Source organism: Scomber scombrus, chromosome 5 (assembly GCF_963691925.1).
Source record: "Scomber scombrus chromosome 5, fScoSco1.1, whole genome shotgun sequence".
Classification (NCBI taxonomy): Eukaryota; Metazoa; Chordata; class Actinopteri; order Scombriformes; family Scombridae; genus Scomber; species Scomber scombrus.
Genome location: NC_084974.1, coordinates 18,418,056 through 18,444,898, shown reverse-complemented (window position 1 = coordinate 18,444,898; position 26,843 = coordinate 18,418,056). Strand labels below are relative to the sequence as shown.

Genomic DNA, 26,843 nt, shown 5'->3' with positions numbered 1-26,843 from the left:
TATGGTTACGGTTAGCTGGTTGGGTTTGAGGTAAGCTTGGGTAAAGGTTAAGCACCTCAGAAGACAACTGGTTGGGGTTATGGAGAAGGGGGAACACATATCGACGGGGGAACATACTTCGACATAACACCGGTAAAACAAAATCACTTCCGTTTACGGTGGTCTGTTGTTGTCATGGCGGCGTTTCAAACTGTCGATAAGCCTAGACAGTCATTTAGAAAGTTCGTTAACCCTCTATTATAATTTAATTTAAGTTTAGCTAGCGACAGTGTATGCATACATCATTTATAATACAAAGACTATATAGACTGTAAAAAATAACGGGGTTATTAGCGATGTAGAAATGACTTTGGGATTAACTCTTAATTCAGGAGCGCTGTTAGCGTTCTCTTGCTAACTCTCATTTACAATGTCATGAATTATTTGGTAGTTTGACTCAAGTTGGCAGTTGCTTTCGCTATAATGACTGCGCAGTTCTTGCAGGTTGGCCTGCATGGAAAAGACTGGGTTGTTTTAGGCTCAGACCGAAACAGTCACAGCAGGGGTGGAGATTTAACCACTGCGATGTCCCAAACCAAGGTAAAACACAATTAATACAACGATTCAGCTGTAGTATCATTCTGGTGTTTCGATGTAACGAGTGACCGTGTTGACTGGTGACTTATGTTCTGGTTGTTATAGTGACGGCAGCTGTTGAAAAACACGATCAGAACACATAACGTTAGGTGTCCTTCTTAAAGCCTTTACATTCAGTGTCCAGTACAGTATATATTCATCGGGCCCTTTTAGTCTCACACATCTTTTTGAGTGCTAGCTTGTCAATAGTAGAGGTGACGCTGAATCTCGTTTCAGTGTCCTTATTAAAGGATCACATCATCACATTAAGTTAAACAGACGACATATTTTGTGTACAGAGTGGCAAATGGGTTAATTGGTTGAATATGGGCCACCGAGGATAACTGTATAAGAATCCCAAAATAGGCAGTAGCTCCACTGCCGATTAATAGGCTACGGCTTGTCACCCACAATAAGGAACGAGCTCAATGCTTCTTGCTGAGCACAATTTAACTTTCGTAAATGCTTAGCGTAGATAATAAACACAGATGAGTATTGATTCAAGTAAAATTAAATAGGTTTTTAGGCTTTTTTATCCCAACAGCTGCGACGGTCGCATTTGGCTGAAAGTCACCAATTAAATCCGATTCAGTCTAATGCAGTAGCTGTTAAATAAACCCAACCTTCACAATGATTGTAATGTTGAATTTTAGTTGAAACTGAGAGGTGTTTATTCAACTAACGTCAGACAGTATGGCCATTTTGGGGACTATAGTATGTGGTGCTGTTGAATAGTGATATACTATCACGTATTTCTCATATTTTGTCCACTTATGAGTGAGCATAGACTAAATATTGCACATTTCAGTACAGCACAATGCAGTTCAGCTTAATTAATACCTCCACACCCACCAGGACCATTACTTCAGGACATATTTTGCACAGCGTTTTATTTTTTACAATCCATAAATCAGGTCATGTATGTATGTTACAGATTTAATTCCATTTGCTTGACTTCTATTAACTTCTTATTGACTTCTTATTTTGTTTGCATTTACTGCTCCTAGTTCTTACCTGTGACTAAAACTGAACATTATCACCATCTTGAAGTTTGGATTTATTGTGATTTATCTCAGGGCTGTTGTATTAATAATAATAATGATGATAATAATAATAATGATAATGATGATGATGATGATGATAATAATAATAATTAATTGTTTTTATTATTATAACAATAATAACTTTATTTATAAAGCACCTTTCATACATAAAATGCAGAAAAGTGCAGCTCAAAGTGCTTTACATTTAAAGCAATAAAACAAGGGCAAACAAGTAGAGCAAGTTAAAATAAACAACATGGGTTAAAAAGGGAAACAAAATAGAAACAGGTGTGAAATACAAGATAAAACATAGATTACAATTATTAGACTGTTGTATTAGACTGCATTGGATTGGCAGTGGTTAGTTGTACTAAATGAACTGGCATTGCATGAGTTCAAATTAAGTGAATGATAGTAAACCTGCAACGATCCATCAAGTAATCACTTAGCTACCAACTATTACATAAATCACCAATTATTTTAATAACTGAATAATTGTTTTGAGTCATTTTTTAAAAGAAAAAATATCCAAATTCTCTGATTCCAGCTCTTCACATGTTCTGATTTCTATGGCAGTAAACTGAAAATCTTTGGCTTTTGGATTGTTTGTTGGGACAAAATAAGACATATGAAGATGTCATCTTGATGTATGAACTTTTCTCACCATTTTCTGAACCAAATAACTAATCAGTTCATCAAGTAAATAAGCAACAGATTAATTAATAATGAAAATATTCTAAAATCAGAGCATTAAATGACAGAAGTGTTTGTCAGAGATTGGTATGAAAAGCATGATTGACGATTACAGTGTCTGTTTCTGTCACATACAACACTGATAATAACATCGATATCTTACACGCCACAGCTGTTGTTCAATGAAGCCATGCCTGCAAGCACCAGCAAACGTGCCACCCGTGTAGCTCCACCAGCCCCCATTGTGATTGAGAAACTGCTGCCACTGTCAGAGGAGCGGGAGAATGTGGACAGCACCAGGAGCTCGTTCAGCTTCACCGCTCTTTCCGAGGATAGGCTGCAGGCTGCGGTTAAGCTGGCAAAGAGAGATCTGAGACGGAGGCACCTTGTGTCACTGAACCAATCTCCGGCCAGACCTTCCCAAGAGGTCTCCCTCTTTGAGACGAGTGATGTGGAGCTGCTTCAGGTAGTTGATCTGCAAAAATCATAAAGTTTACACTTTGTAGTTTATTATCTAATTTACCTCTCACATGGAAGTAATTCATCCCTGACTTAACACTTCTGGACTCTGCTCTGACTTTGTCTGTAAATGGCCTAGTGATTCTTTTCTTTTCTTCATAGGAGCTAGGGACCAATCCAAGTAAGACAAAATTAAAAGCCTCCAGTCCAAAGGAGAAGGCGTCCCGACCTGGAGCCAAACAGTCAGAGCACACATCTCACAAGCGCCCTGTCTCTCCCACACCAAGGGTTGGCCAGTCACCCCCAACCAAAGATCCTGGCCCAAGGCCGTTGGAAGGAGCAGGCCAGCAGGCTTCGTTAAGCCAGGAGATCCACAAGCTGCAAAATGAGCTGGAAGTTTACATCCAGAAAGTCGAACAACTAGCTAACAGCGGTAATTCCCCAAAAACGGCTCGTTACAGAAGGCCTGTGTCTTACTGTTGATCACATTTTTTAAAAATTTCCTACACTTTACCCACCACAGTAATCAGACTCTTCAATTACAACACTAGTAGAATTTTACAGTGTACTTATTTGAACAACAGGGGAGAAAATGAAGGAGCCACTGGATCCTGATGAGCAAAACAAGCTGGAGCTACGCAGGCAGAAACAGGCAGCCAGCTCAGCACGTATCATCTATGTTCTCCAACAACAGGTATTTTAGTCTGCGGCACATTTAATTGAAAAATCACCCTGCTGACTTTTTTAATTTTCTCAGTTTTTACAAACGCAGTTCTCTTAAATTGTTATTAAATAGGTAAAAGAGATACAAAAAGACATAAAGACACTACGCAGCCAGAGAACGTGGGACACCAAAAAGGTATGTCACAGCTTTAATGCTATGTAGGACTGGGGCCATTTGTTGCAATGTTGATAATTATTGATAAATCGCACTTCTATCAGTTGTGTTTGTCTCTGTGACAGGCATTTAAATTAAAAAAGACAAAGCTGTTTGTTTTCTTCTCAAATCAGCAAGTTAGAAACATGATGTTCAAATAACAGTTCTATGTGGCAATATTATTTCCACATTATTATAAAAAATGAACTTGATTAATTTTGTTAAAAGGACATTTCATAGCGCTACTGCTAAGCCAAAGTCATTATTTATACATGATACATGTTACTCAATGGTAAACTGATTTACTCTCAGTCCACAGCAATAAACAGGCTAGCAGCAGCCCACCGGGGGACACTGAGGGCCTTGCAGGTTGTTATCCACCAGTTGTCGGATCAATCTCATAGCAAGGTCCCCCCTCATTACAGAGAGCTGGGCCAGCTGATTCGCCAGCTCTCTTTGTGCTCAGCTAAGATAGAGGTGGATCAGGGTTCAGCTGTGCCTGAAACGGCCCTCGACATCCTGCAGAAACTGGAGGTGAGGAGCGTACTGTACAGTAAAATCAAAGGCATTTGGACAATTATGTGGGTTTTTCATCATTTTGGCTTTACTCCAGCACAGCAGATGTGAAATGTAGATGTAATTTTGTCTTCCAATTTTAGGGCAATATGCAGAACAGCGATCCTGACGGGACAAGTTAGACACTTAGGGCCTGATTTACTAAGATCCCAAATAGTGGGTACTAAATTGCGTGCACGGTGCAATAGATTGCGCGTGCCGTTTGCGTGCGTTTTGCGGGTGATCTACTAAGAATAACTGCGTAAATGAAAACAGGTGCAACGGGGTGGAGACAGCAGTATTTAAAGGAGGGTTTTGCGTGTCTTTATGGAGAGTTTGGACGAGCAGAAGCTGCAGGCGCAAAATGAAATGTAATCAGATTCTAGTGGAAGAGGTTAACAAATATATTGAGTTATAACAAAAACAAATATTACCAGAGAAACCGACATATGGGAGAGTATTAGTGACAAAGTCAATGCTGTTAGTAAAACCAAAAATATTCCACTCCAAAATTATTAACACAGGTGGAAAAACGCCGTCCTGTGCGTATTCTGTCATTGTGCCACCGTCTCCTCCTCTCCACAGTGACAAAAGTCAGCTGTGCGCAGTGCGCAGCCGGTTAATGCCTGACCTTCAAAGGTGTTATTTATAGACGCAGTTAGCGTCAGAAAAAATACCTTCAGGTTTAGTAAATCACTTTTTTGCGGGTGATGTCAAGTTTGCACGCGTTTTTACACACGCAAACCTTTAGTAAATCAGGCCCTTAGTGTCAGCCCAATTCATTTTCATTCACTAAAAGACCAGACTGAAGGCAAAAAACTAACAAAGCATGTAGAAAGTAAAGTTGGCTGCAGTGCAGATCTGGCAGAGCATCATAAGGGAAGGTGCAAAATGCGTGCTCATGTTTGTGGGTCATAGACTAAAGTTTGTTATCAAGTGTGAAGGATTTGTAACCAACTTTTATTATTCTTATGATTATGTTGTCCTGTCCAATTCCTTTATGTCCCCCAATAAATGCTGGATTATTTACAAAAAGGATGATTACATCATTTACTTTGATAGTATAGTAAACTAAAAAATAGATACGTGGTCTGAAGAGTGTTTAGTTTGTTGACTGATATATATCACTTGTCTAAATATGCAGTTTATGTCATGAAGGCATCATTAAGGTTTTTTAAGAGTATAATCCAAGTTTTGAGTGTCTTGTCACTGTGCTCCTCGTAGACTTTGGATTCTGCCCTCAGTAAACAAGAGATGCTGCAAAAGATGCAAGCCCAAGCATATCCTCCACGCAGGAAGTCTCCTCATCGCAGCATGTCACCCACAAGTGCACCCAAGGGTCACAGCACCTCAATTGTTCGAGGACCTCGCAAACCAGCAAATCCCAAAAGAAATATCCGGGGTGAGCACTGACTGTACCTATTAAATTACCTTTTTCTACTCCCGAGAAATCAGTTTGTGCATGTGTAACTATCAATCACTTTCTGCTTTCTAACTTCACCAACAGTATTAATACAATGTCTAGCCTGATGAATGTAATATAAATGAAGTATTTTCCTTCCAAGTTTCCTACTAATGGTAATGGTGTACTTGCTGCCAAAGCCTGTAGGAACTGCCAAGAGAATAAATTGAATGTATGCCGTGTGATGAAGGATGAACCGCTTAGTCTCCCGTATGTCTGGAGGCCACCTGAGTGCTTTTGTGTGGTTGTGTTCGGGCCCCCCGCTGTGTTTAAACGGCTGCACCCTGGCTGAAAATTCATAAGGAGCCGTGAAGAAGTGATAGAAAAACAGGAACTGAAGAGCAGAAGTCTGGCCCTCGGTCCCCCGTTGCTTAGCCTTGTGAGCGGTTAACTCCTGCTGACTCCTGTTGCGCTGAGAGGCATCCTGTGGTAGAAAGGACACAAACACCTACAATGAGCTAGAGCTGCAATCTAGATCTCCCTGGAAACAAGCATCCGTGTCCATGTACCACCTAAACAGCAGTCAGTGGGGATCCAACTGATTGTCAAGAGTCCTGGCTAGTTGTCTAATTGGTGCTGTCATCGTAGCTCATAATGCCTTAGCCAAGCTAGTTCCAAACAGATTTCTTCATGTTTAATAGCAAAGCTGAAGACTATAGTTCAAAAAATGACCATAGCAATTAAGTAGTTTTTCTGTCTATATAACATTGAATCAGTATATATGAAAGCAAATCAATGGTTTCGTTCCTTATTTGTGTTGGCAGGTAGGAGAATGGTGTCACAGAAGCCCAAAACGACCTCTTCTCTCCAGCCCATGAGCAGAGCAGAGGTGCTCAGGGCCGGCCTGGAGAGTCTCGCCCAGCAGAGGGAGCTGCGAGAGCCGCCGGGACGATGTCAGACCAACACTACCCACAGAAAAGGAGGGGCGCTACACTCTGAGATGAGCAAAGCTGACAAAATAATGAAGGTGTTTACCAAACTTCTATAAAGTTGAATATTGAATGAATATATGAATATAATGCATGAGAAGTGCTTTGTATTATATTGGAAGAGGTGTGATGCATTTTTGGGTTCTTTTAAAACAAAGAAAAAAAAAGATGTCACTACTAACCATGAAAAAAAAACATGTAAAAGATCTAAACATACATATATATATTTTTAAAATTATTATTATCGTTTTTTTTTTTTTCATAGCATAATCAAATGCAAGATGCAGGCTTCCAGCAGCCTACAGTGTCCTCTCGACTTAGAGTGAACCAGCTCCCTCAGAAAGAGCACTCTGTGCCCTGGATGCCTACATCCCCTCACTCTCCTCCTCCGCACAGGTGATCTTTTTTATCTATCCGTACAACTGATGACACATTAGATTTCACCATAACCCATTATTGTTCGACAGTGTTTTTGCTCTCAGTCGCTCTCAGCTCACACTATATGATTAATGTCTTTACATAACTAAGGTTATGCTGTTATCATGTCTGAAACTGTAATCTCAAGGTAACCATATGCAGCCAATATGAATCAGTAATGCATTTTAGATTAATATGCCATACACTCAAATAAAATGGAACTGAATTAAACATTTGTAGGCACTGCGACAAGGGAGGCCTGTCTGATGTGCATAAAAATGGCCTTCATCTCCATATCTCCCTGCTCAAATCCCCCTCTCCCACTTTTCCAACTTGTACTGATATAGTATGCATCTGCGTGCCTGTGTTTCGTTTTCTCTTCGTTATAAATCTCAACAGATCTCCTCAGAGGAGGAGACCAGAGCCTCGATGTCTCTTCTCTCCTGTGAAGCCCTCACCAAGCCCTCCAAAGCAGCAGGCGGCTGGCAGTTTTGGAGAAGAGCCAGCTCTAGACTCAGGCATGAAGAAACAAGCTCAGAATGAAGCATTAAGGTGAGGCTCACTGCCTACACATTTTATAACCTGATTTCTGTCTTTTCAATTTATCAGATCTGTCAGAATGAAATATTATTGCCCACAGATAAATTAAATCATGTTTTTTTTTTAACCATCAGATCAACTTTGCAAAATTACAAAAAAAAAGCCAACTGGGTTGAATCTAGGGAAAATAAATGTTAATGATTACTCCCTCTGTATTCAGTGAGTTATTTCTGTGCCAGACCCCACTTGCTCAGGGCCACAGGCAATGCTCTGATTCTAATTCAAAGTTAATTCTTTCCAATAAATTAATCTAGGTGCCTGCTAGATTGAGGCCATTTCTCTTTGTGAGTGATTAATAGTTGGCCTGTTTTTAGTGCTTATAAGTACCTCATTGATTGAGTGTTCCACATATGTCTCTGTTTAGTCAAATCTTAATTACTACAATTGTGCTTTCCAATTAATCAGGGTCTAGCAGCATGATTTTTATAGATAGGGATTATTTATGTGAAATGCTTATTAGGTTTGCATTTTGCTTCATTTGATGATTACTGACTCGGTACAGGAAAGCCTGGATGGATAAGATGACAATGCAGAGAATGAAAGCGCTCAATCAGCAGAGTCAAGAAGAGGCTGAACGCATTCAAAGACTAAGGTACAGTAGTAATACAATTAGGGTTTTGGAAGACTTAATTCATCTGTAGGGATGGAAATTGAAGGTTGGATATAGATCCAGCCAAAAAAATCAATACTTTTTTCAATCTATCTGTACCTAAATTGCAATCTCTATACAGATGAGGACAAGAAATACCAAACTTCACGGAAAATATGCAATTAAAGTTTGCTTTGAAATAAAATAGTTCCCAAGATTCCTACTGAATGAGACAAATTATACTAAACTCAACAGGGACAGGATGGGTATATTAACCGGAGTTCTCTTCAGAGGCCCACACCATTATTATGTATGCCTCATATGAACATTTTGCTATTTAGGTTTTTTTATGAAAAATAAATATTTTTCCACCAGTAACACCTCTAAAAAAGAATAAAAGAATAAATCTCACTGCTAAACCAAGGCAGTAATCCACACAGTAATCTACCATACCATTCAGTGCACCAGGCCTCACAGTTTAATCAACAGTTACATTGGGAATTACAACACGGACACAATAACCTACAAACGATAGAAACAGGAAATAATGCAGCTTGTGATTGCAGCAACACCCCCTCAGCACCAGTGAAAGCACATGTTCCTATAGATCACCAGGCATTGCCTAATTAGTTATTGGACAGTTAAACTCTGCAAGGCCAGCAAAGAAACACACTGCAGAGGTTGCGGTTAACATTTGGTCCATTAAGCATTCATTACATAAGCAGTTGGGGAGGTTTGTCCTTTATGCTTCTTCTTCTTTCAAACACAGCTCAACCAGTGGTTCTGATTTACTGCTGCATCTCATGTGATTTAGTTTCATGATCCTGGTAATTTTGTGCATAATGGCTTACTGGAAAACATGAATGGAATTGCATTATTGTCAATATTATTATTTCCACCAGGGTATATCTTATTGAGGATCACTAGTGTCATGGAAATAGTAATAAAGCATTTCATCATGAATTTCTAATGTACAATAAAAAATAGGCATTAATACATTTATAGTTACAAGTTTACAAATTAATTAATGAGTCAATAAATAAATAGACTAAATAACTAATAAGTAATTCATTATTTGATATGTTAATGAGTAATTAGGAGTAAAGAGGAATTATAAACATAATTTATAAATTAAATATTAATCTATAAATAGTTCAAATTAAAAAGGGGTTTCCAAAAACAACATAAAACAGTCAATAAGTTCATCTTTTGAAAAATACATTAATGAATTCATAGCTAAATAATGGAATTTAAAGATCTATTTGAAAATGCAGTTTTAAACTGAGAAATAAATGACTGGATCCACAAACTGAATTAAGAATACAGATTTTAATCAGGCAATTATTTTTCATTTCTACTTCCATTTTAGCTTGCCGATTTGCTGAGTCATTTATTTTCTCCTTGTAGCCACTCCATTTAGCCTTTCTGCGACACTGGGCAGCTAAAACAATGCGGACCACTCTCCCTTCGGAGAGAGTCAATAAATAGTCACTGTAGTGTTCTCATAACAGGGGTTGGCTCTGTGCAGTGTACACATAGTGCCTGACAAAAATTACTCTGCTGTGGCTGCTTTCTTGTGTAGACGCCCATCAGGTTTGAAGATCAATTTTAATCTGTTTAGCTTAATTATAATCCATGAAAAGAGTGGCTTAAATCTTTTTCAGTGGTGTAAATGACTCAATGAACATTTTTTCCCCTTATGACTCAAAATAATTATTTCTAATTTAACTATCTTTAACTGTACAGCACATTTTATTTAAGCACCTCATTTAGATTCTTTAAGTTAAAGCTTTAAGCCAAGTAACTTCCGTGACAGCTTGCAATGTGGGTGTGTTTTGGTTCACAGGTCTGAAGTTGTCTCGCCGACTCAGTGGGCTGAGCGAGCTGAGCAGAAGGCCAGAGAGCGAATTCAGCCTCTTCTGGATGAAGCGCAGGTAGGAAGATGTATCTCTTGTCTGCATAGAGCCATGTTTTATTTTGTTATGGACTAAGTAGGAGTAAATTATGTTTATTCGGGAGTGATGATACTGAGCTTGTATTTGTCTATTTCCACAGCAGATTGCTGAGTCTAGGATTAGCCCCTCACTAAGGAATAGACTGTCTGAGCAGGCTGTGGAGAGGGTGAGCCATGCTACTGTTGTCAATAATTCACGGGAGAGAGGAGAATTGGCCCTGCTATTCAATTAATAATGAATAATGACTTTTAGACTCACTAAATCCACAAGGACTTCCGATTTTACAACTGGGTCCAATATTTACCTTTTGTTTTTCTGTTGTGCTGAATTTTGTCCTTCACAGGCAGCAGAGAGAGCTGAGCAGCTGAGTGATGCCCTTCTGGAAGATCTGTTGGAGGATACTGCGCGGGCGGCGTGGGCGGCTGAGGCAGACAGAAAATTGGAGGGCGTAGCCGAGTGTAGACTGCAGGCCCCCACCCTAGAGAGTATGCTTCTTCGCATGGAGGAGATACAGGTGAGAGCTGCCCTACAGAAAGGTCTACCACCGAAAGGTCACCATGGACTCCAAAAGGTTGCCAGCAATCGGTTTGTTATTTATAGTGAGCTGTTAAGACAGCTCTGGGCTGGTGCTGCGTACTGATTATGCCTTGATTATGATGTTCAGTCTGTTTGACATGGCTCACTGCAGGCAGGTGGACAGTATGTTTATAAAATGTGTTTCTCTCTGTGTGCCTGAGCAGAGAGATCAGGAGGAAGTGAGGAGACGGTTTGCTTCTATCACCTATTCAGACCCTCTTTACCAGGACCGACCAGGACCAGCAGGTACAAACACTGACTGATCTGCCTCTGTGTTAAAATACACTTCTGTTGATCATCTGTAACTGCGCTCAGAGAATTTTTCCTCTCGTCTCCTATGGATGGAGACAGTGCTACAACTGAGAGAATAACCGAATACCATTCTCACTGTATGCTCCTCTTGTTTTTTCTCTGCCTGTCCCCTGTTCCACCCCATCCCTCTTGACATACACTACCACTGCCATCCCCTCCCCTTCCTTTCTATTCTTTGCAGGACCCCAGCGCAATGTTTCGGGCTCCAGGCCAGCCTCTCCTCTGCCAATTAGGCTCACAAAACCAGTGTTGAGACAGAGCTCTGCAGCTGATATTGTCCTAGAGAATCCTGTAGAGACTGGGTGGGTTACTATGTCCTTTACCCTTTTTTTTTTACACTCAAATCACTTTTATTTCTCACATTTATCTGATGCCTTCCTCTCCTTGCTGTTTTATTTGTCTCAAGAGGCAGTAAGGAAATTTGCCGGAATATTAACTGGAGTGCAGTATCAGTGTTTGACCTATATAACTTCCCTCCCAATCTTTTGAGCTGAAATTATAAGTCTCAGCCTCCATTATAAGTTATTATTGCTCCAGCATCATAATGATGATTACATGAAATTATGAGATAACACTCTTTTTGAAAAAAATATGATAGTAATATATTTATATAGCACTCTTCTAGTACACAGTGCGTTCCATATTAAAAGGATTTACAGAATAAAAATCTGAAACCCATGTAAGTCCCTCCTCTATGACATAGAAAAATTAGGAATAATATATTATAGGCAAAAAAATAAATATAAATAAAAGCTTCATATACAAATTAATTTGATTTATTTGAAAGTCTAGGTCAGTTTTTATGAGAAAAAGAAATCTACTGAGTAACAGATAAAGACAGCCTGTGGTTTCTTTTGCTCTAATAAGAGCCACAACAACACCCATCACAGGAAGTCATTCACTATTAGTTTAATTACTGCTCTGGACAGGATAAAAAGTGAAGTGGTTAATGGTTTTCCTACGATGCACAGTTAGTGTTTTTTTCCCGCATGATGTGTCATTGCCCTATAATTGCTCTCCCACTGGGAGGCCTTACTCATCCCACAAAACTCACTCTTTGGCTAGCGTACCCTGGGCAGAGTCTATTCCTTACTCCGGCAGAAGACTCCACAGAGAGACCCTCCACTGCCCAGGGCTTTGGTTGCAGCTGCTACACTGCTTAAATTAATGAGGAACTTGGAAGGAAGAGAAAAGAGAGTGGAGCGATAGAAGTTGTTGACATAGACAAGGCAGCGGGATGCTGCTTCTAACAAATTCAAGCAGTACCATTAGAAAATTAAAGTTGGTCAGTCTCAAAGTGCCCGAGGTACAGTTCCCTCAATGGAAACATTGCTTTCATATCCCCTGTGCCGGTCACTCATCTTTCACTGATTTCCTAACACATCCATCAAGTAATAGTTCTATTTTTTGGCAAAAAATGACACAAGCAAGTCCACTATTTGCTGTCTCATCTTTTTGAAGAGTTGTTATGATTTTCCATTACTTATTAATTTTTCAGAGGTGTCCAACTGTGAAGCTTCTTTATAGGAACGGTCATTTGAGAAATGCCAGCACATTTGTTCTCAAACTCCCTGTTGGATAAAAAAGAGACATGCCTGTCAGGTTCAGGTATCTTCAGTCTTAATTAGAGTGCCTTTATGAATTATTGGAACCTCATTGGACGATGACCTCATCTGAGTCATGGTGGATATAATTAAGATTTTGTGACACTGATCAATAGAAAAAATGTAAAAGTAAAAACTAATCACTACAAAGTAACTTACAGTAAATGAATTGTATATAGGTGTGAGTGTGAATATGTACTGTCATGTGTGGTGAAGTGCCATTATATAACAGGGTGGCTCAACTTTGAAACCAGAGACATCACCGACTAATTGATTAATCGTTGCAGCAGTCTGGTTTTAAGTGAATGTTGGAGCAGATACTATTGTTTTTTTTGTCAGTACATTAACACAATCCCAATAGTGACAGAGGAATTCAGTAGCATGGAGATGTGGCTTAGTTGTCGGCCGACTGACAGATTATGCCGAGTGCATCACAGAATCTCTATTCCATTACATTCTCCACGGCTGTTCTTGTTCAGTGATGAAATGGTAAGATAGGGCAATTGCTAAAATGCATAGATATTGAATTAAACTTGAATTAAGAAAAAGGAACAAATATACATAAAATGCTGCCTATATAACTTTAAAAAATAAAATAAAAAGTATTGACGCATATCGAACAACACATTGCCTATAATTGTGAAAGTCTAATATCGGCTGACAGATATATCGGTCGGACTTTATTTCTAATAAATTGTACAATTTAGTCACCTCCTCCCCCCCTCTGAATGAAGGCTAAACCATTCAGGAGTCAGGAGAAAAAAAATTGATATTAATTTTCACAGCCAAGTGGTTAAGGAAAATTTTAGTTAACAGTAAAGGTATATATTGTGAACACATGTAATAAAATGGCTGACTGAGAGATAAGGCCAGTAAAGATAAAACTCGTATTACAAGCAGATTTACTGTTTGTCAAGCTTTTCCTCTTAGCTGTTATAGATGGACAACAGCATTTTTTCCTCAGTACTTAGACCCTGTGGAGGTAATAAAGTTGGAAGTAAGCAGTCATTTGGTGTAAAATGAAAAGAGAAATTGTGTTTAGACGGCATGCTTTTTTATAGAGCTGTCTTTTGGGGTGAAAATATTGCTTAGTAAACTGATCTGAGCTTGTGTTGCAATGATGCAGGCAAAAATGACACATTCTACATGACTTAAGTCAATGGAAGAAAAAAAAACAACAGCCTGCATCTTGTTGCATCACTACTTTCACTCTTAGGTTCCAAAATGAGCATTGACTGCTGCTTTAGGACAGACTTGAAAAAATTGTAAGCCTGTCCTTGAACTGACCAATCCTAGCTTTGTTGTGAGCCGCATACAGAATCCTCTTGAATGCTCATGCTGATGTAATGTCAACATGTATCCATTGAGGACATACCAGAATGTGTAGGCCTTCAATAGGAAGTAATAGGATTTGAGTTATATAGTGGTCCTTCAGGTAATTGTGAAATGACATTTGACATGTACAGCCTGAAGAAATGAGCTGCAATTATGTACAAGGCTCACTTTTATGCTGAAATGAACAAATATTGCAAGAAAACATGTGGAAATGCCTAGATGCAAGAGAGGACCCAGACAATACTCTAAACCCATCATGGAATAATTGTACATATAATGAAAAATATTATATTGATAAACACTTATCATTCTCAGGTATTCACAACCGTATCCAGCTTCAGTTTAGTTATAATTCTTGTATAAGTGCAAGCAGTTCAGATACTGAACAATTTGTGCAGTAAACACAGTATGCTGGGCTCTAGGAGAGAGAAAAACCCGGATAAGCCAGAGTGGAAAATTATTGATGACATTGATGAACTTCTGCTCACTTTGCTCGTACAGCAAACCGAGCAGCCGTTTAAAAGAGCACTTGCTCTCAGCTCCCATGAAGGCAAAAGCTCGGAGAGACGCATCAGGTGCCGCCGTCAGCAGGGAAACAGAATCATGCTCACTCAAAACACACAGAGAAAGAAAATCTGTGACAATGACACAGCTTACAAAAGCATAGAGTGTCAGTGTGTCTATCACTTGAATCTTCTTTGATTGTATTGTTTCACGACTAAAGGACACTGGTAGACTGTTACTGGTTATGGCTTCTCTGATTATTTTTTTAAAATGTAGATTCTGTTATCCAGGGAAGGAAAGGAGAGAGTGGAAGACAGATGGGGGAATGCAATTTTCAAGAGAATTACTCTCAGTTGATTTGGAGGGAATCATCATTACTTATTGTATTATTAATAGGTTCTCTGGCTGTTTTTTACCATTACTATTCAGTTGCCATTTAAATCAGCACGATGCATCTCCTCGTATTGACAATATTTTAGCTCACTTTTTCTGTGCTGGCAGGTGTTTACGTGATTATTTCAGTATTTTAACTACCTTGTTATCTTTCACCAAACATAACACAGGCACTGTCCTCTTGAAGAGTATTTCCAAAACAGCATCCATTATTCTTTACCCTGCCCGATTTTGTGTTTGTGCTCTTGTGTGGGTACTATCAAAGGACCACTGAGACAATGGGGTGAGAGAGATTTCATCTTTGAAAACATCAGCAGAGCGTTAGATAAGATTTTTGTATCCATGGTGAGGAGCGCAGATCCAGGCCATGATTGCCCCCCCCCCGCTTCCCCACCTTGGCTAATGCTGGCTGACCCACCACAGCTCCATCAGCAGGTCAAACAAATTGATGGAAAGATGAAAGACCCACTCAGCAAACCTTTCATATATTTTTTTTCTTTCTACTGTTTCCCTGCAGGATAAGAATTTCAAACAAACTAAACCATGTGTCACACAGTAGATGGCTGCTTGTTCATTGTGATGACTTCCACCTTCCACACAATGACTTCATTGATTCAAATACATTAAATAGACTGCAGGGAAGTGCATTACCACGTAAAGAACACTATTGCAACCATCCATACATTTTCCTCCACACTTCTCAAACTCCACCTCCTTCCCATATAATTGATCTTTCCTGCTTCTCTCTAAAGCTCACCAGGGCTTCTGTGAAGTGAATCAACCCCTACTATCTCTAAGCCACATTTGGCTTTGTCCCACTCTGCTTGCGTCCCCTTTTGATATATCACATATGCCGCTTTCATTTGCCAGGTCCTCTGTTTCCCAGGGGATACACGGCCAGAGCTTTTGTAGAGAAAGGAGAAAACAAACTTGAAAGTCACTTGAGGTGATTTCACTAATTGTTGATACTGCTCATCTTTATTGTTTGTGTATTTCCTGAGCAGGACATGATGTAGGTGCTTGAGGTTGAGGATGTTTTTTGTGGTTACCTGTCACACAGATTTATTGAAATAGTCGCTACAGTCACTTGTCTTGTAGCCCACTAATGGATCATTATAGGGCTAAATAACCACTAACACTTTTGTAACATTTGGTTTCTGGGGATTTATTTTATTATATACTTGTATCACCATTTCACAGATAAATATAGAAGACTAATTTTCCCCTTGAAGATAGTTTTATTTTGCCAGTGACTGAATGATGTTAATTCACAGGAAAGGCAGGCTGGATGGTTTTCATTTCTGAACATGGCCCAAAAAGTGTGGGTGCTTTTGCAAGATGATGTATTTTGGACAAAAAAACTATTTTTAGACTCAAAGCCAAGTCGACTATGTTGGCATTTTTATATTTATGGCCAACCTATGGTTTGCAGCCCCTACAGTCAAAACAGAAACAAGTTCAGCTGAGGCAGGGGAGCACAATAGAGAGGCACTTTGCTGTGGGAACTGCTGCAACACTAAATATAGCACCAAGAGCGCCGTCGCAACAGCCAGGCTGATTTGTCCAAGCAGAGAGGATAATAAAGCCAGACTATGGCAATGCCCAGCTGAGCCCCTGCTCACTCTGAGCAAGGGGCAGGCAAGGGAGCTGGCCCGCATGCTGACATCTCTCCTAAATTCATCGTCTTGAGCGTTGTAATTCTGTTCAATCACAGCTCTGCACTCCATTTTGACTCACTCGTCAATAATTTAGTTTGCCCTTTCTCCACAGCCGCAGCCATCAGAAGCGCTTTACCCAAGCTCATACAGTGTGAATGGTCAAGGTAATGAAAAGGTGTAGTGCCTCGCGACATGAGCATCCTCTTGTGTTTCCTCAGACACAGTATCCTCTCTGAGAACAGCTTCACAGAGGAGGCATCACAAGAAGAGCAACAGACAAGACACAGCAAGGTGTTTCCGGGTCCAGTGGAGAGAAACACAGGGACTGTTATCTCTGTGCCAGGCAGCATGCTGAGAAGCATCCGCAGGTACAGGGAAGACTACGAGGCCTACCTACGCATTGTGGCTCATGAGGCTGTCGGTAGCTTCAACCCCTGGGCCATCACTGACAGGTAAAAAACCAAAAACCAGAAAGGATTCTTATGATCTTAATTCCCCTCTGTTTGACAGGATTTGTAGTGAAACAGTGCTAACAGTGAATCTCACACTTTTTTTTTAATATATCTGAGATTTTATAAAAAATATTTGCTCTATGTATTAACAATCACATACCAGTTTGTCCTTGCTTCCTTCTCTCTTGTTTGTCCCTGTTACCTGATACAATGTGCTCACTCTGGGAGGATCGTGCAGAGTATTTACCGTTGTGCGTCCTCTCCCACTCACAGATTTGCATACTTAACAGAATTCTTAAGTTGCTGCAATGCAGAACGCAGATGACGCCCTCTCATCGTTGTGAACATACTGAGTCAATTTGCTTGATAGATTAGTCTGAATCTCTTAAAAGGGATTTTTAAGGTGGTCTTTAAAAATGCATTTTTGGTCCCTCTGCAGTGTATATTTGCAGTGGAGTGGGAACAGCTCAATAAGTTGTTTTGCTCAAAGTCAGAGCTGAAAACTGCTATCCAGTCGCATCCATGGGCTCTGACTGCTTTTGTCACTGGCTCATTATCAATCCTGCATCAATGAAAAGATTTCTGTTTTTCTGTATTTAGGGAGAAAAGACTCCTGTATGAAGAGAAGGCATCCAATTATCTCTGTGTTTTTGGAGAGAGAACACATACATATAAGCATGTACACCCCCTGCTATTCTGACACAGTGCAGAAACCTGTCCGTGTGATGAGATGGTAATGAGCAGCCTAGTGTTGCTGTAAATCCATACCGCCTGGAGGATCTTATTCATTCAGTCTGCTAACTGATTGTTTGCACACACAAAAAAGAGCAAAACTTCAGCACAGCTGGGAAAAAAAATCCAGAAAATATACACACTTCAAGCTATCTTAAGCTTCGTTTGAATTAATTTAAAGCATTTTTCCTGACAGCTTGGTGAACAGATGAGTGAGTAACCGCAAAGCAAAGCACAGCTGAATGATAAACTTATGTTTTCCTGATTCCCTGAACACTTATGTTGAACATTTCCTTGTGCGTATTAACTGAAAGCTAATTTTGTTTTTGTGGTTTAATTATATTTTTTACCATCAAACATACAGAATATGAGGAGTCATTCAGGTGAGCTAGCACGCCTTTTAGAAGTAGTGTTATAAACATTTCATAATAGCTGTTCCCAATACATAATGGTAGATTCCTCACTCTGTGTCACTGAGTTTAGAGAAAAGTATTCTTGTATTGGCTCCTCAAAGCTACAAATAGCTCAACAACACACAATTACTGTGATTGTTTTGTTGCACCCACAACCAAATTATTTGATGTTTTTGAGTCTTTGTAATGGAGATCTTCCATGTCTCTGACTCATTTGTGAGTTGACCTAGATAATGATCAAAACACACAAATTTAGCTTGGTGCTGCACACCAATCATTTGAGTTATTTCCATTAATTTTATGCCTTTTCAAGGTGCAAATTTGACCCAGTTTTTCATGTCCAGCACTGAAAGTCAACAGACACACACCGGTGAGGGAAAGCCTGCTTTAATTGTACCTTTTGCATTTCTGGAGATCTCCTGAAATCTCAGGAATAGGGCTCTTTTTAGGTTATGTACATATGCTGTTATATCCAAGTCCCTTTACCTTTTTATCAAGCTGTTTTAAAAGGGTGTAGTCTCTGATCTTTTGGCAGGAGAAATAAAATAAATAACAATCACACTCTGCACTCTACTTCTACAAAAGATTGAAGTTGAATTGTAGTGACATAAGTCTAACTGTTTCACAATATCATTGTTTCAAATGTTTTGTCAGAGGAAAGGGTTGCCTTTTTTAAATCAAAGTTTGTATGTGTGTGTTTAACTTTCAGAAGTGAGTGAAAGTCTCTGCAGGATGATTTTGAGGAAAATATCAAAACTTCCTCTCTCTAATATCCTTTTGTCTTTTTTGTTCCTTGTTGTCCTTCAGCCTGGCGGAGGAGTTACTGTCGGAGGCTCTGGCTGACGTAGCAGCAGAGTTTCAGGACGTCGTCGAGGAATATGCAGAGGCCGTCTTCACCTCAGAGTTTCTTCAGCCGATCCAGTCACCTCCTGCTTCAGCTCCGGCTTTAGTCAGCTAATAGAGTGTTACATCGAATCTGTGGCAATTTCTTACCAATTGCTCCAGGGTGTATTTATTTTAGTGGACTAATCTTCATTTTGAGATTTTAGTACAATGGATACGAAATATCAAAGATCCAGGTTTATTTTGTTGCAAAGGACTGTGATTATTTGCTATTTTTCTGTAGTTTTGTAAATCTAACAAGCAGATTTTTATTTTGCAGTGAAACTTTTTTCATGTATGTATTTAAATTTTTATTGTACATAGATCTGAAAAAGTGTTTATAGATCACTCCTTTGATATATCAACATGGGACTTTATTTAATTGGAAATGTCGTTTTTTTTATTGAAGCGGCAGCAGACAAGACTTGAATTACTCAGGGAGCTTTAGTCACATTATTTTTTATGGTCCATCTGTATGTGTGATTGAATTCCACCGGGAAAGTTAGTTTAGTTTAGATAAGCTTTGAGAGACCATTACGACATTACAGAGGATTATAAGATTACTGCCCTTCCCTTGCACATAGTTTAAATCTCCCTGAGGATTACTCACACTTTCTATTTTCATGGTGCAAGATGGAAATAAATTAATTACAAATGGTTTCCATCAAAATGATGTTGGAAGCTGAGGGCATCATCTGTTAATCAATTTCCTCTTTTGTTTTAATGTCTCTATAAAGGGTCTGAACGCAACAGGGAGCTTTTTTTCCACTCACTGGTTAATGTGTTATCTCAGTAAGTTATGACCACTGTGAGGAGATAGAGTACAGGAGAAAGAAATGTAATGCGCATTGACATGACATGGACATGTTTTGGCAGCTCTTCAATATGTACATTCACAATTCATGAGGACTCACCAGAGAGAGCCTCTCAAAATATGGACACTAGTTTATATACTGTTGGGGCTGACCAAATGTATCCTGCATAGTAATGGTGAAATGTGTCGATCATGAATGCACAATAAACAGGGTGGACTCAGCAGACTGAGCAGACTCTTGGCCCCCAGAGAGCAACATGAAAGCCATGCAGACAGTGCAGAGGGGACACATCCAGATGTTGCACTGGCCTGTGGGGACCAGCCTTTGACAGGGGACATACAGTGACTGAATGAATTAGCTCACATCGAATCAGCTGTCCCTATTTTCTCTGAGGCTGGGTTTCTGCATGGGCGTCTGAATACGTGCAGGCTTTCACAGGCTCGAGCAAATTTGTTCTTTTGGATCTAGGACAAATAGAAATCGGTAGGCTCAAAACGAGCAGAGTATCGCAGTCCTTACTCTGACATACAGAGCTGAGGTTGCACTGACGTCGAGTAATGGGAATACATGAAACGCATGAAATGACTCCGTTAATATTCAAGAGCAAATTTTGTTCTGTTCAAATTATAGCTCAGAAATCGTAAATGTGTCTGCCAAAAGTCATTTGAAAGGCAAAGCAGAATAGACTTTCATTTCTGCCACCTCAGCAGCCTCCACTCTGCATTTGACTGTGAGACTACGTTGTCAAGCCAAACACAAATTGAATGAACCCAGTGAAATCAGTCCCCTGCTTTGTTATAGAATCTTAAATATGTATTTATCTGTGGACAGTGAACATTGTTGAGGTCTTGGGGGTCACTGCTCTTCTATTGATTTTTCAGGATGAACTCTGACCATGCACTAACCGATGTTACCGAATTAGCTCTGTTTTGCACATAATTGTAATTTCTAATGGTCAGAGAAGTTCGACCTTGCTGCCAGCCTGCACTGACTCATTATCACAGCTAATTTCATGATCGGAGAGGGCACAGATGACTGCAATGTATTCATGATGCATTGAGGGGGCTCTTTGCCACACAGGTACAGTCCATCAAGCCTGGTTTGTGACATTTGGGTTGCTTTCAAGGCATTTTCAGCCAAACCATGGTACTTATGCCAGATGGATATGAAATCTTATGGCTTTGTAAGAGGTTATTACTCATGCCTGCCGTTCTCAAGAGATTTTCTGTTGGAGCTCAAGTGTCAGAGGGATGATTTCAGCTGAGACGCTGGTCATCACTGAGCGATCTGTCATGCAAATCCTGCCATTGTTTGGATTTCACACTCTTCATTTCCCTATTGCGAGTTCCTTTTCAGCAATTCATTTTGAGGCTTTCTGAGAAATCCTGAAACACCTGTGACTGCATCATTTGCAAAAATAAAAACCTGATTCAGTCAGTGCTTTGCTTTGTTGCGTCTGTGAGTGCTCTCAGAACGAGATACTAGATTTGAAGTTTGCCTCTGAAATGAGTAAAAAAAATAAAAAAGCAAAGTCCCGGTGAACTATCTATGAACCCTCAGCAGATATGCCTGAGTTGAAGTGGATACAATAGAGTTACAGTATATAGAAAAACTCATCTTTTTTTTAAGTTATGGTGTAAGTTACAGTCCACACTAGATTGACACACAGAATAGCTCATTTCAGCAGGAGGAGCAGCATGACCTTTTTCCTCACTAGCGTACATCACTCATCAACTCATTGAACTTTCTCCTTTTTGATAATCGTTACAGTGAACAGAGAGCTTATAAGCAATATCCAACTACTGCCCACTGAGCCAGGTTCCACAGGATAAGCCTCAGCTGTTTGTTTAATGATTAGTGATCATTATGAAATGATCTCCCATGTACCTTTTCATAACCATATATAAAGAGGTTTTCATTAAATAGTATAAAAGTGATATGATGTTACCCACCGGAAGGAGACCCCGAGGAAGACCCAGGACACGCTGGAGAGACTATGTCTCTCGGCTGGCCTGGGAACGCCTCGGGATCCTCCGGGAAGAGCTGGACGAAGTGGCTGGGGAGAGGGAAGTCTGGGTTTCCCTGCTTAGGATGCTGCCCCCGCGACCCGACCCCGGATAAGCGGAAAGAAGATGGATGGATGGATGATATGATGTTTGATCAAAGGGTTAAGTAGTATTCAGATCTTTTATTTAAATGAAAGTAGCCACTCTGTTAAACGTACTGAATTAATAATTCTACCCAAAATATACTTAAAATAAAATTACTATTATTATGCAGAATATGCCTTTTAATGTACAGTAAGCAGCATTTTAAACATGTAGATGGGCAAGATCGTTTTTTTTTCTTTTTTAAACTTTATATATTTTTAGTTTGGTAGTTTCATCTCTATTCATCATATATATCATATTTTACTGTATAATCCAGTCATGTTTTGCGTGTAAAATCAGTAACCAAGACAAGTACCTCAAAATTGTACTTAAGAACAATGCTTGAGTAAAGTACAGTCATCTAACATTTAAGTGTTCATTAAAATTCATACAAGTGTAAACCAACAATTCTGCTCGTTGTCTACCTAAACAGTCACAATTTTATATCAAGGACTAAACAAAATGTGTCCTTAAACAGGCAGAGTAGAGATGTGTTGTGTCTGTGTGAAACAGTTGAGCCGTTATGACTCAACAGTACCTGAGTGTGCAGGAGAATTGCCAGTCTAATATCTCAACTTGTGTAAGAGTCACAGTGACACATAGGCAGAGGTATATCTTAGTATAAATCATCATAGTTTTAAAGTGCAGAAATCATAGAGCTTCTTCTTTGGACTTAAAGTTGTTGATTGTGTTTTTCCACCCACAAGGTCACTGAATCATTTTCACAGACAGGAAACAACAACAAATCTGCACCCTAGGTGCTAAAGTCAGGTATGCTGAAGTGTTTTGTGACTCTTTAATGGCTCACAGAAAGACTTACACTGCTGAAACAGGGCTTGACTTCATTTTCCAAAAGCCCCACAGTGGTAACTGACCAGGATCGACATATGTCTGTAAATCATCAGAGTGATTCTGTTTTTTTTTGTTTTTTTTCAGTGAATTATTTCCTATTGTAGGTGGGTGCTGGTGTGTCATGGGTAAAAACAACCTTTGACAGAGAAGGAGAGCATTGGGCAGCATGGAGAGAAAACTTCCAGCAAAAGAAATTAATTAGCCCGTTTATTCACTTGGCTGCAGTCAGTGAAGCCATTTGGTGTAATCAGTGCTATCCGTCTCTCTGGCTCCCTGGGATTAAAGCGTTTTCCTATTAGTTGTTCTTGGTGGGATCTCAGTGTTCTGGGCCAGACGTGTATCATCATTGGCTTTCATGATAAATACAAATTGGCTGCATGTATTCCTAGTAGTTTTGTAATGTAGTGTGGCTGGCTCTCTGATTCAAGGGTGATGGTTCAGCTACAGGCATTTTCCTCTATCAATATTCATTTATGTGGACCAGGCTGCCAAATGATGCTCCAGGCAGACCATCTTTCTGGGACAGCGTGACCTCATGTGTGGTCATGAGCAAGAGAGAGATAAATGCAGCATGTGTTACATCACAACCATTATAGAGTTTAATGTGCGCCATAAATGAACTGCGAGAAAACCTATTTTTCAGCAATTCAGGTCAAGTATTGCAGCAGTGAGGGTCAAGATAAGCTTAAGAGTGAATTAGAGGCAGACATTAGGTAAAGCATCTGTCAGATTAGACCAGATCACACAACTGGATTTAGGGGATTTAAGGCCGAGGGAACATGATTCATATGCTTCATTTCTCTGTTATTCCTAGAAAGAAGAGGGAGAAATAAAAAAACATTGTGCTTATGCAGAGGGATTTTGTTTCATGTGGTTTGGTTTTATTTTGAGACACTTCTTGTCAAAGCCTCGAAAATGTTTTGTTCTGCTTGGCTGACTGCCCCTATGTAACAAAGGTGGCACCTGCTGCTTCACTGATAGATAGTTGACAGGATACGGGATAGGTGGTTGTTTTCCCTCCTTCATCCTTTGGCCTCAGTGATTTAGTGTCGCGCTCCTCCACTTCATACTTCATAGCGTACTCTAAAGATCTGTAACTACACCCTACACAGGGAAAAATAGGCTGCACAATACATGCAATACAACTGCATGTGATCCCTGTGTACACAGCATTCACAATGACTTTTTCTTACTTACATTCACTTGCTTACTATTCCTGATAAGATTAGATTCTGCTGGAACTGACTTAAGTTGTAATGGCGTGCCAGAAATAGGCTACATTTCTAGACAGCTCTACGACAATTCTTAGTGTTTTTAATGGATTAAATCACCGAGATAACGGCTTTTTTTCTTTTTTCTTCATCCATGATAGGCTACTTCTTCATGAGCATTTTTGCAAAGTCAGAAAAAACGGGTGATAGGAGAGAGGGGACGCATGCCCTTCAGCAGCCGCGGACGTGCGCACCGCTGGAGGCAGTCGAGCTGCAGAGCGCGGGCTCGTCTGCCCTGGGGAACTCTGGCTGATGTTAGCGGCGGAAAGGAGAGAGGGGGACGAGGGAGCTGGGTGGGCATGACATGTGAGCCAAGTCTGCACAGATACATCAAATACCCAAAGTATGCCTACTGCAGGGGCGGGTCGACGCACAGAGGGAGACTTGACTCAGGTGAATGAGAGCGCAGCTGCAGATTTTTCTCTTTCTTTTTTTCTTCTTTTTTAACCAACGGTGAGAGGAGAGCCACACTGCAAGCTGCAGCTCCCCCGGTGCCTGCTTCACCCTGCTTCAGTCTGGCAGGCGTCAAGGTGCAGGAGGCAGCAGGAGAGAGGGACGGAGCGGAGGAGGCGCCGCTGTTTAATGAACTATCCTACACAACAGAATAACGCAGAATAGCGCGACGGCTTTGCTGAGTGACACCCACAAGAGAGAGGACACTATGTCAGAGAGAGGAAAAGGTAAGGGGGTGGGGGGTGGGCAAGCTGCATGCATGGTCGCGTGCTAACAGGTAGAAAGATGCGTCTCGTGCTTGGATGTTGGCACGCGCTACATGGTTGGAGGCAATCTGTTGGAATGTGCGACGGTCAAAACGGGCATGTCCATCCCGGTCTGTCCTTAAATATGTCTGTCAGTAAGTGAGCCTGTCTGTCCCTGTGTGTGTGTGTGTGTGTGTGTGTGTGTGTGTGTGTGTGTGTGTGTGTGTGTGTGTGTGTGTGTCCTGGCTTTCACAGTGTGAGTCCGCGTTACAGCCAAATGTGTGACCCTTCCGATTCTGTGACGCTCCGGGGTCAAACCTGGACAAAAAAGGGACTGATTGACCAAATATTGACACATGAGGTGTTTGTGCCCCATAGACAGACCTGCAGGCCTGTGGTGGTCACCGGTGTCTGCTCTCATTGTAATCGTGTGTGTGTATATGTGTGTGTGTGTGTGTGTGTGTGTGTGTGTGTGTGTTTGTGTGTGTGTGTGTGTAGGTGTGACTCTAAATACAAATGGGGAGTGACACTATTTTTAGTATCAGCTATTAAAATAAGGCAGAGGATGTGACTGCAATGTAAAAACTTTTGCAGAGACAATTTGGTTAAAATTGCCAGTCAGGTCACAGTCACAGCAGACACATTATCTATTCTATTCTATTCTATTCTATTATATTCTATTATATTTATATTTATATTTCTAGCATCAGACCATTATGGACAAGGTTAAATCAGGAGAAGAAAATGACAAAGAATAATACAGAGGAGTTCAGTGCATTGCTAATAATAGCAGACAGTTTTTCATGCAGCTCATTTGATTGTTAAATTAGGCAGGCTGGGTGGTGCTGCCTGTGTGAAATAGTGTTGACAGGACAGAAGCCATGACATTTCTGTATAAAAGGTTAATTTCTGCTCATCCAGAAGTTTTTCTTTTTTTTTTCTTCTGCTGCTCAAATGTGCCACCTGCTTGAATTGTGGGTTCAAAAGTGTGCCAAAAATGCAGTGATTTGGGAGGTTGTTTATTGTTAGGATTGGTCATTATGCAGCAGCATCATTTTATGGCAATTTACTCTCAACCTATGGTGCAGTGTATGTGAAAAAAACAAACGTTTCTCTCTTTTCGGACAGGCTTTTCATAATTTTCATTGATGTATAGAATCACCTGTTCTAGTGTTATAGAATACCAAGTGAGTGCAAAAACTTGACAGGGGGCAGCGGTGTGGCATTTTGAGTAATGAGACTTAACTTCATTAACTTAGAGCTCCTGTTTTGTTTAGTTTTTCCTTGTGTTATCATGTATCTGCTCTGCTGAAGAGTCCTTGAGCAAAGCCACTGAATCTATACAGCTGTAGGCTGTTTTGTATGTGGCCTTTGTGATCTTACCTTTTTCACATGGCAGTCGCATGCTGATGGGGGCACTGAGGGTGGACGAGCACTTGCCCCTTTGCCCCTTGATGTCCAAAGTGCCCTTTTGTCAAGGTGTATTTCTATGTTTAGCTTAGCAAATTGTTTTATATGCAGTTCAGTCAAACATTATGAACTGATTCTTTCACTCAAAAATACTTAAAGCCTTGGACTAATCCTGCCATTCAGTTACCCTTATAATAACAAAACCTCAGTCCTCACAGTTTATGATCTAGCTAGTCTATACTGTGGCCATTATGGCTGTGTGCCTCGTCCAGCCTGTAGAGAATGTTGCCTTTGGCTGTGTGATGTTTAATAGGTGCCAAAAGAACAAACACGAACACACACACACACACACACACACACACACACACACACACACACACACACACACACACACACACACACACACACACACACACACACACACAATAGAGAGCGAATCATAGTGTCCCTCTGATTTCATCAAGTGGATGATATAGTATGATGTTGTTTGTTGTAATATTCCATGTTATATTCTGTTTGAATATGGGACGCTATAATTCAACAGCTTATGCTGTAAATTATGTTGGTGTACAATGTTTTAAGATTTTTTCCT

At 40.2% G+C, this 26,843-nt stretch overlaps 1 protein-coding gene across 2 annotated transcripts; it reads left to right on the top strand.

Annotated features, from left to right (window-relative positions):
• Positions 1-168: 168 nt before the first annotated feature.
• On the top strand, positions 169-21,263 carry kiaa0753 (KIAA0753 ortholog). Of its 2 annotated transcripts, none has more exons than XM_062419128.1 (19): positions 169-221; positions 475-579; positions 2,524-2,817; positions 2,973-3,243; positions 3,395-3,504; positions 3,607-3,669; positions 4,000-4,221; positions 5,467-5,644; positions 6,469-6,671; positions 6,899-7,029; positions 7,450-7,602; positions 8,153-8,242; positions 10,086-10,173; positions 10,298-10,360; positions 10,538-10,708; positions 10,935-11,016; positions 11,264-11,384; positions 16,795-17,028; positions 18,981-21,263. In XM_062419128.1, exons 2-19 carry the CDS (start codon positions 565-567, stop codon positions 19,129-19,131), a joined length of 2,640 nt encoding a protein of 879 aa, XP_062275112.1. In that variant the 5' UTR covers positions 169-221; positions 475-564; the 3' UTR covers positions 19,132-21,263. The 2 variants fall into 2 exon arrangements, with proteins under 2 accessions (XP_062275112.1, XP_062275111.1); XM_062419127.1 differs by having other exon boundaries at positions 10,295-10,360.
• Positions 21,264-26,843: the final 5,580 nt, after the last annotated feature.

Bases quoted from the DNA above. Each gene is read 5' to 3' on its own strand.
- kiaa0753 (XM_062419127.1), top strand. The intron at 4,222-5,466 runs GTGAGGAGCGTA...TGCTCCTCGTAG, and splicing joins ACATCCTGCAGAAACTGGAG to ACTTTGGATTCTGCCCTCAG. The intron at 7,603-8,152 runs GTGAGGCTCACT...GACTCGGTACAG, and splicing joins GCTCAGAATGAAGCATTAAG to GAAAGCCTGGATGGATAAGA.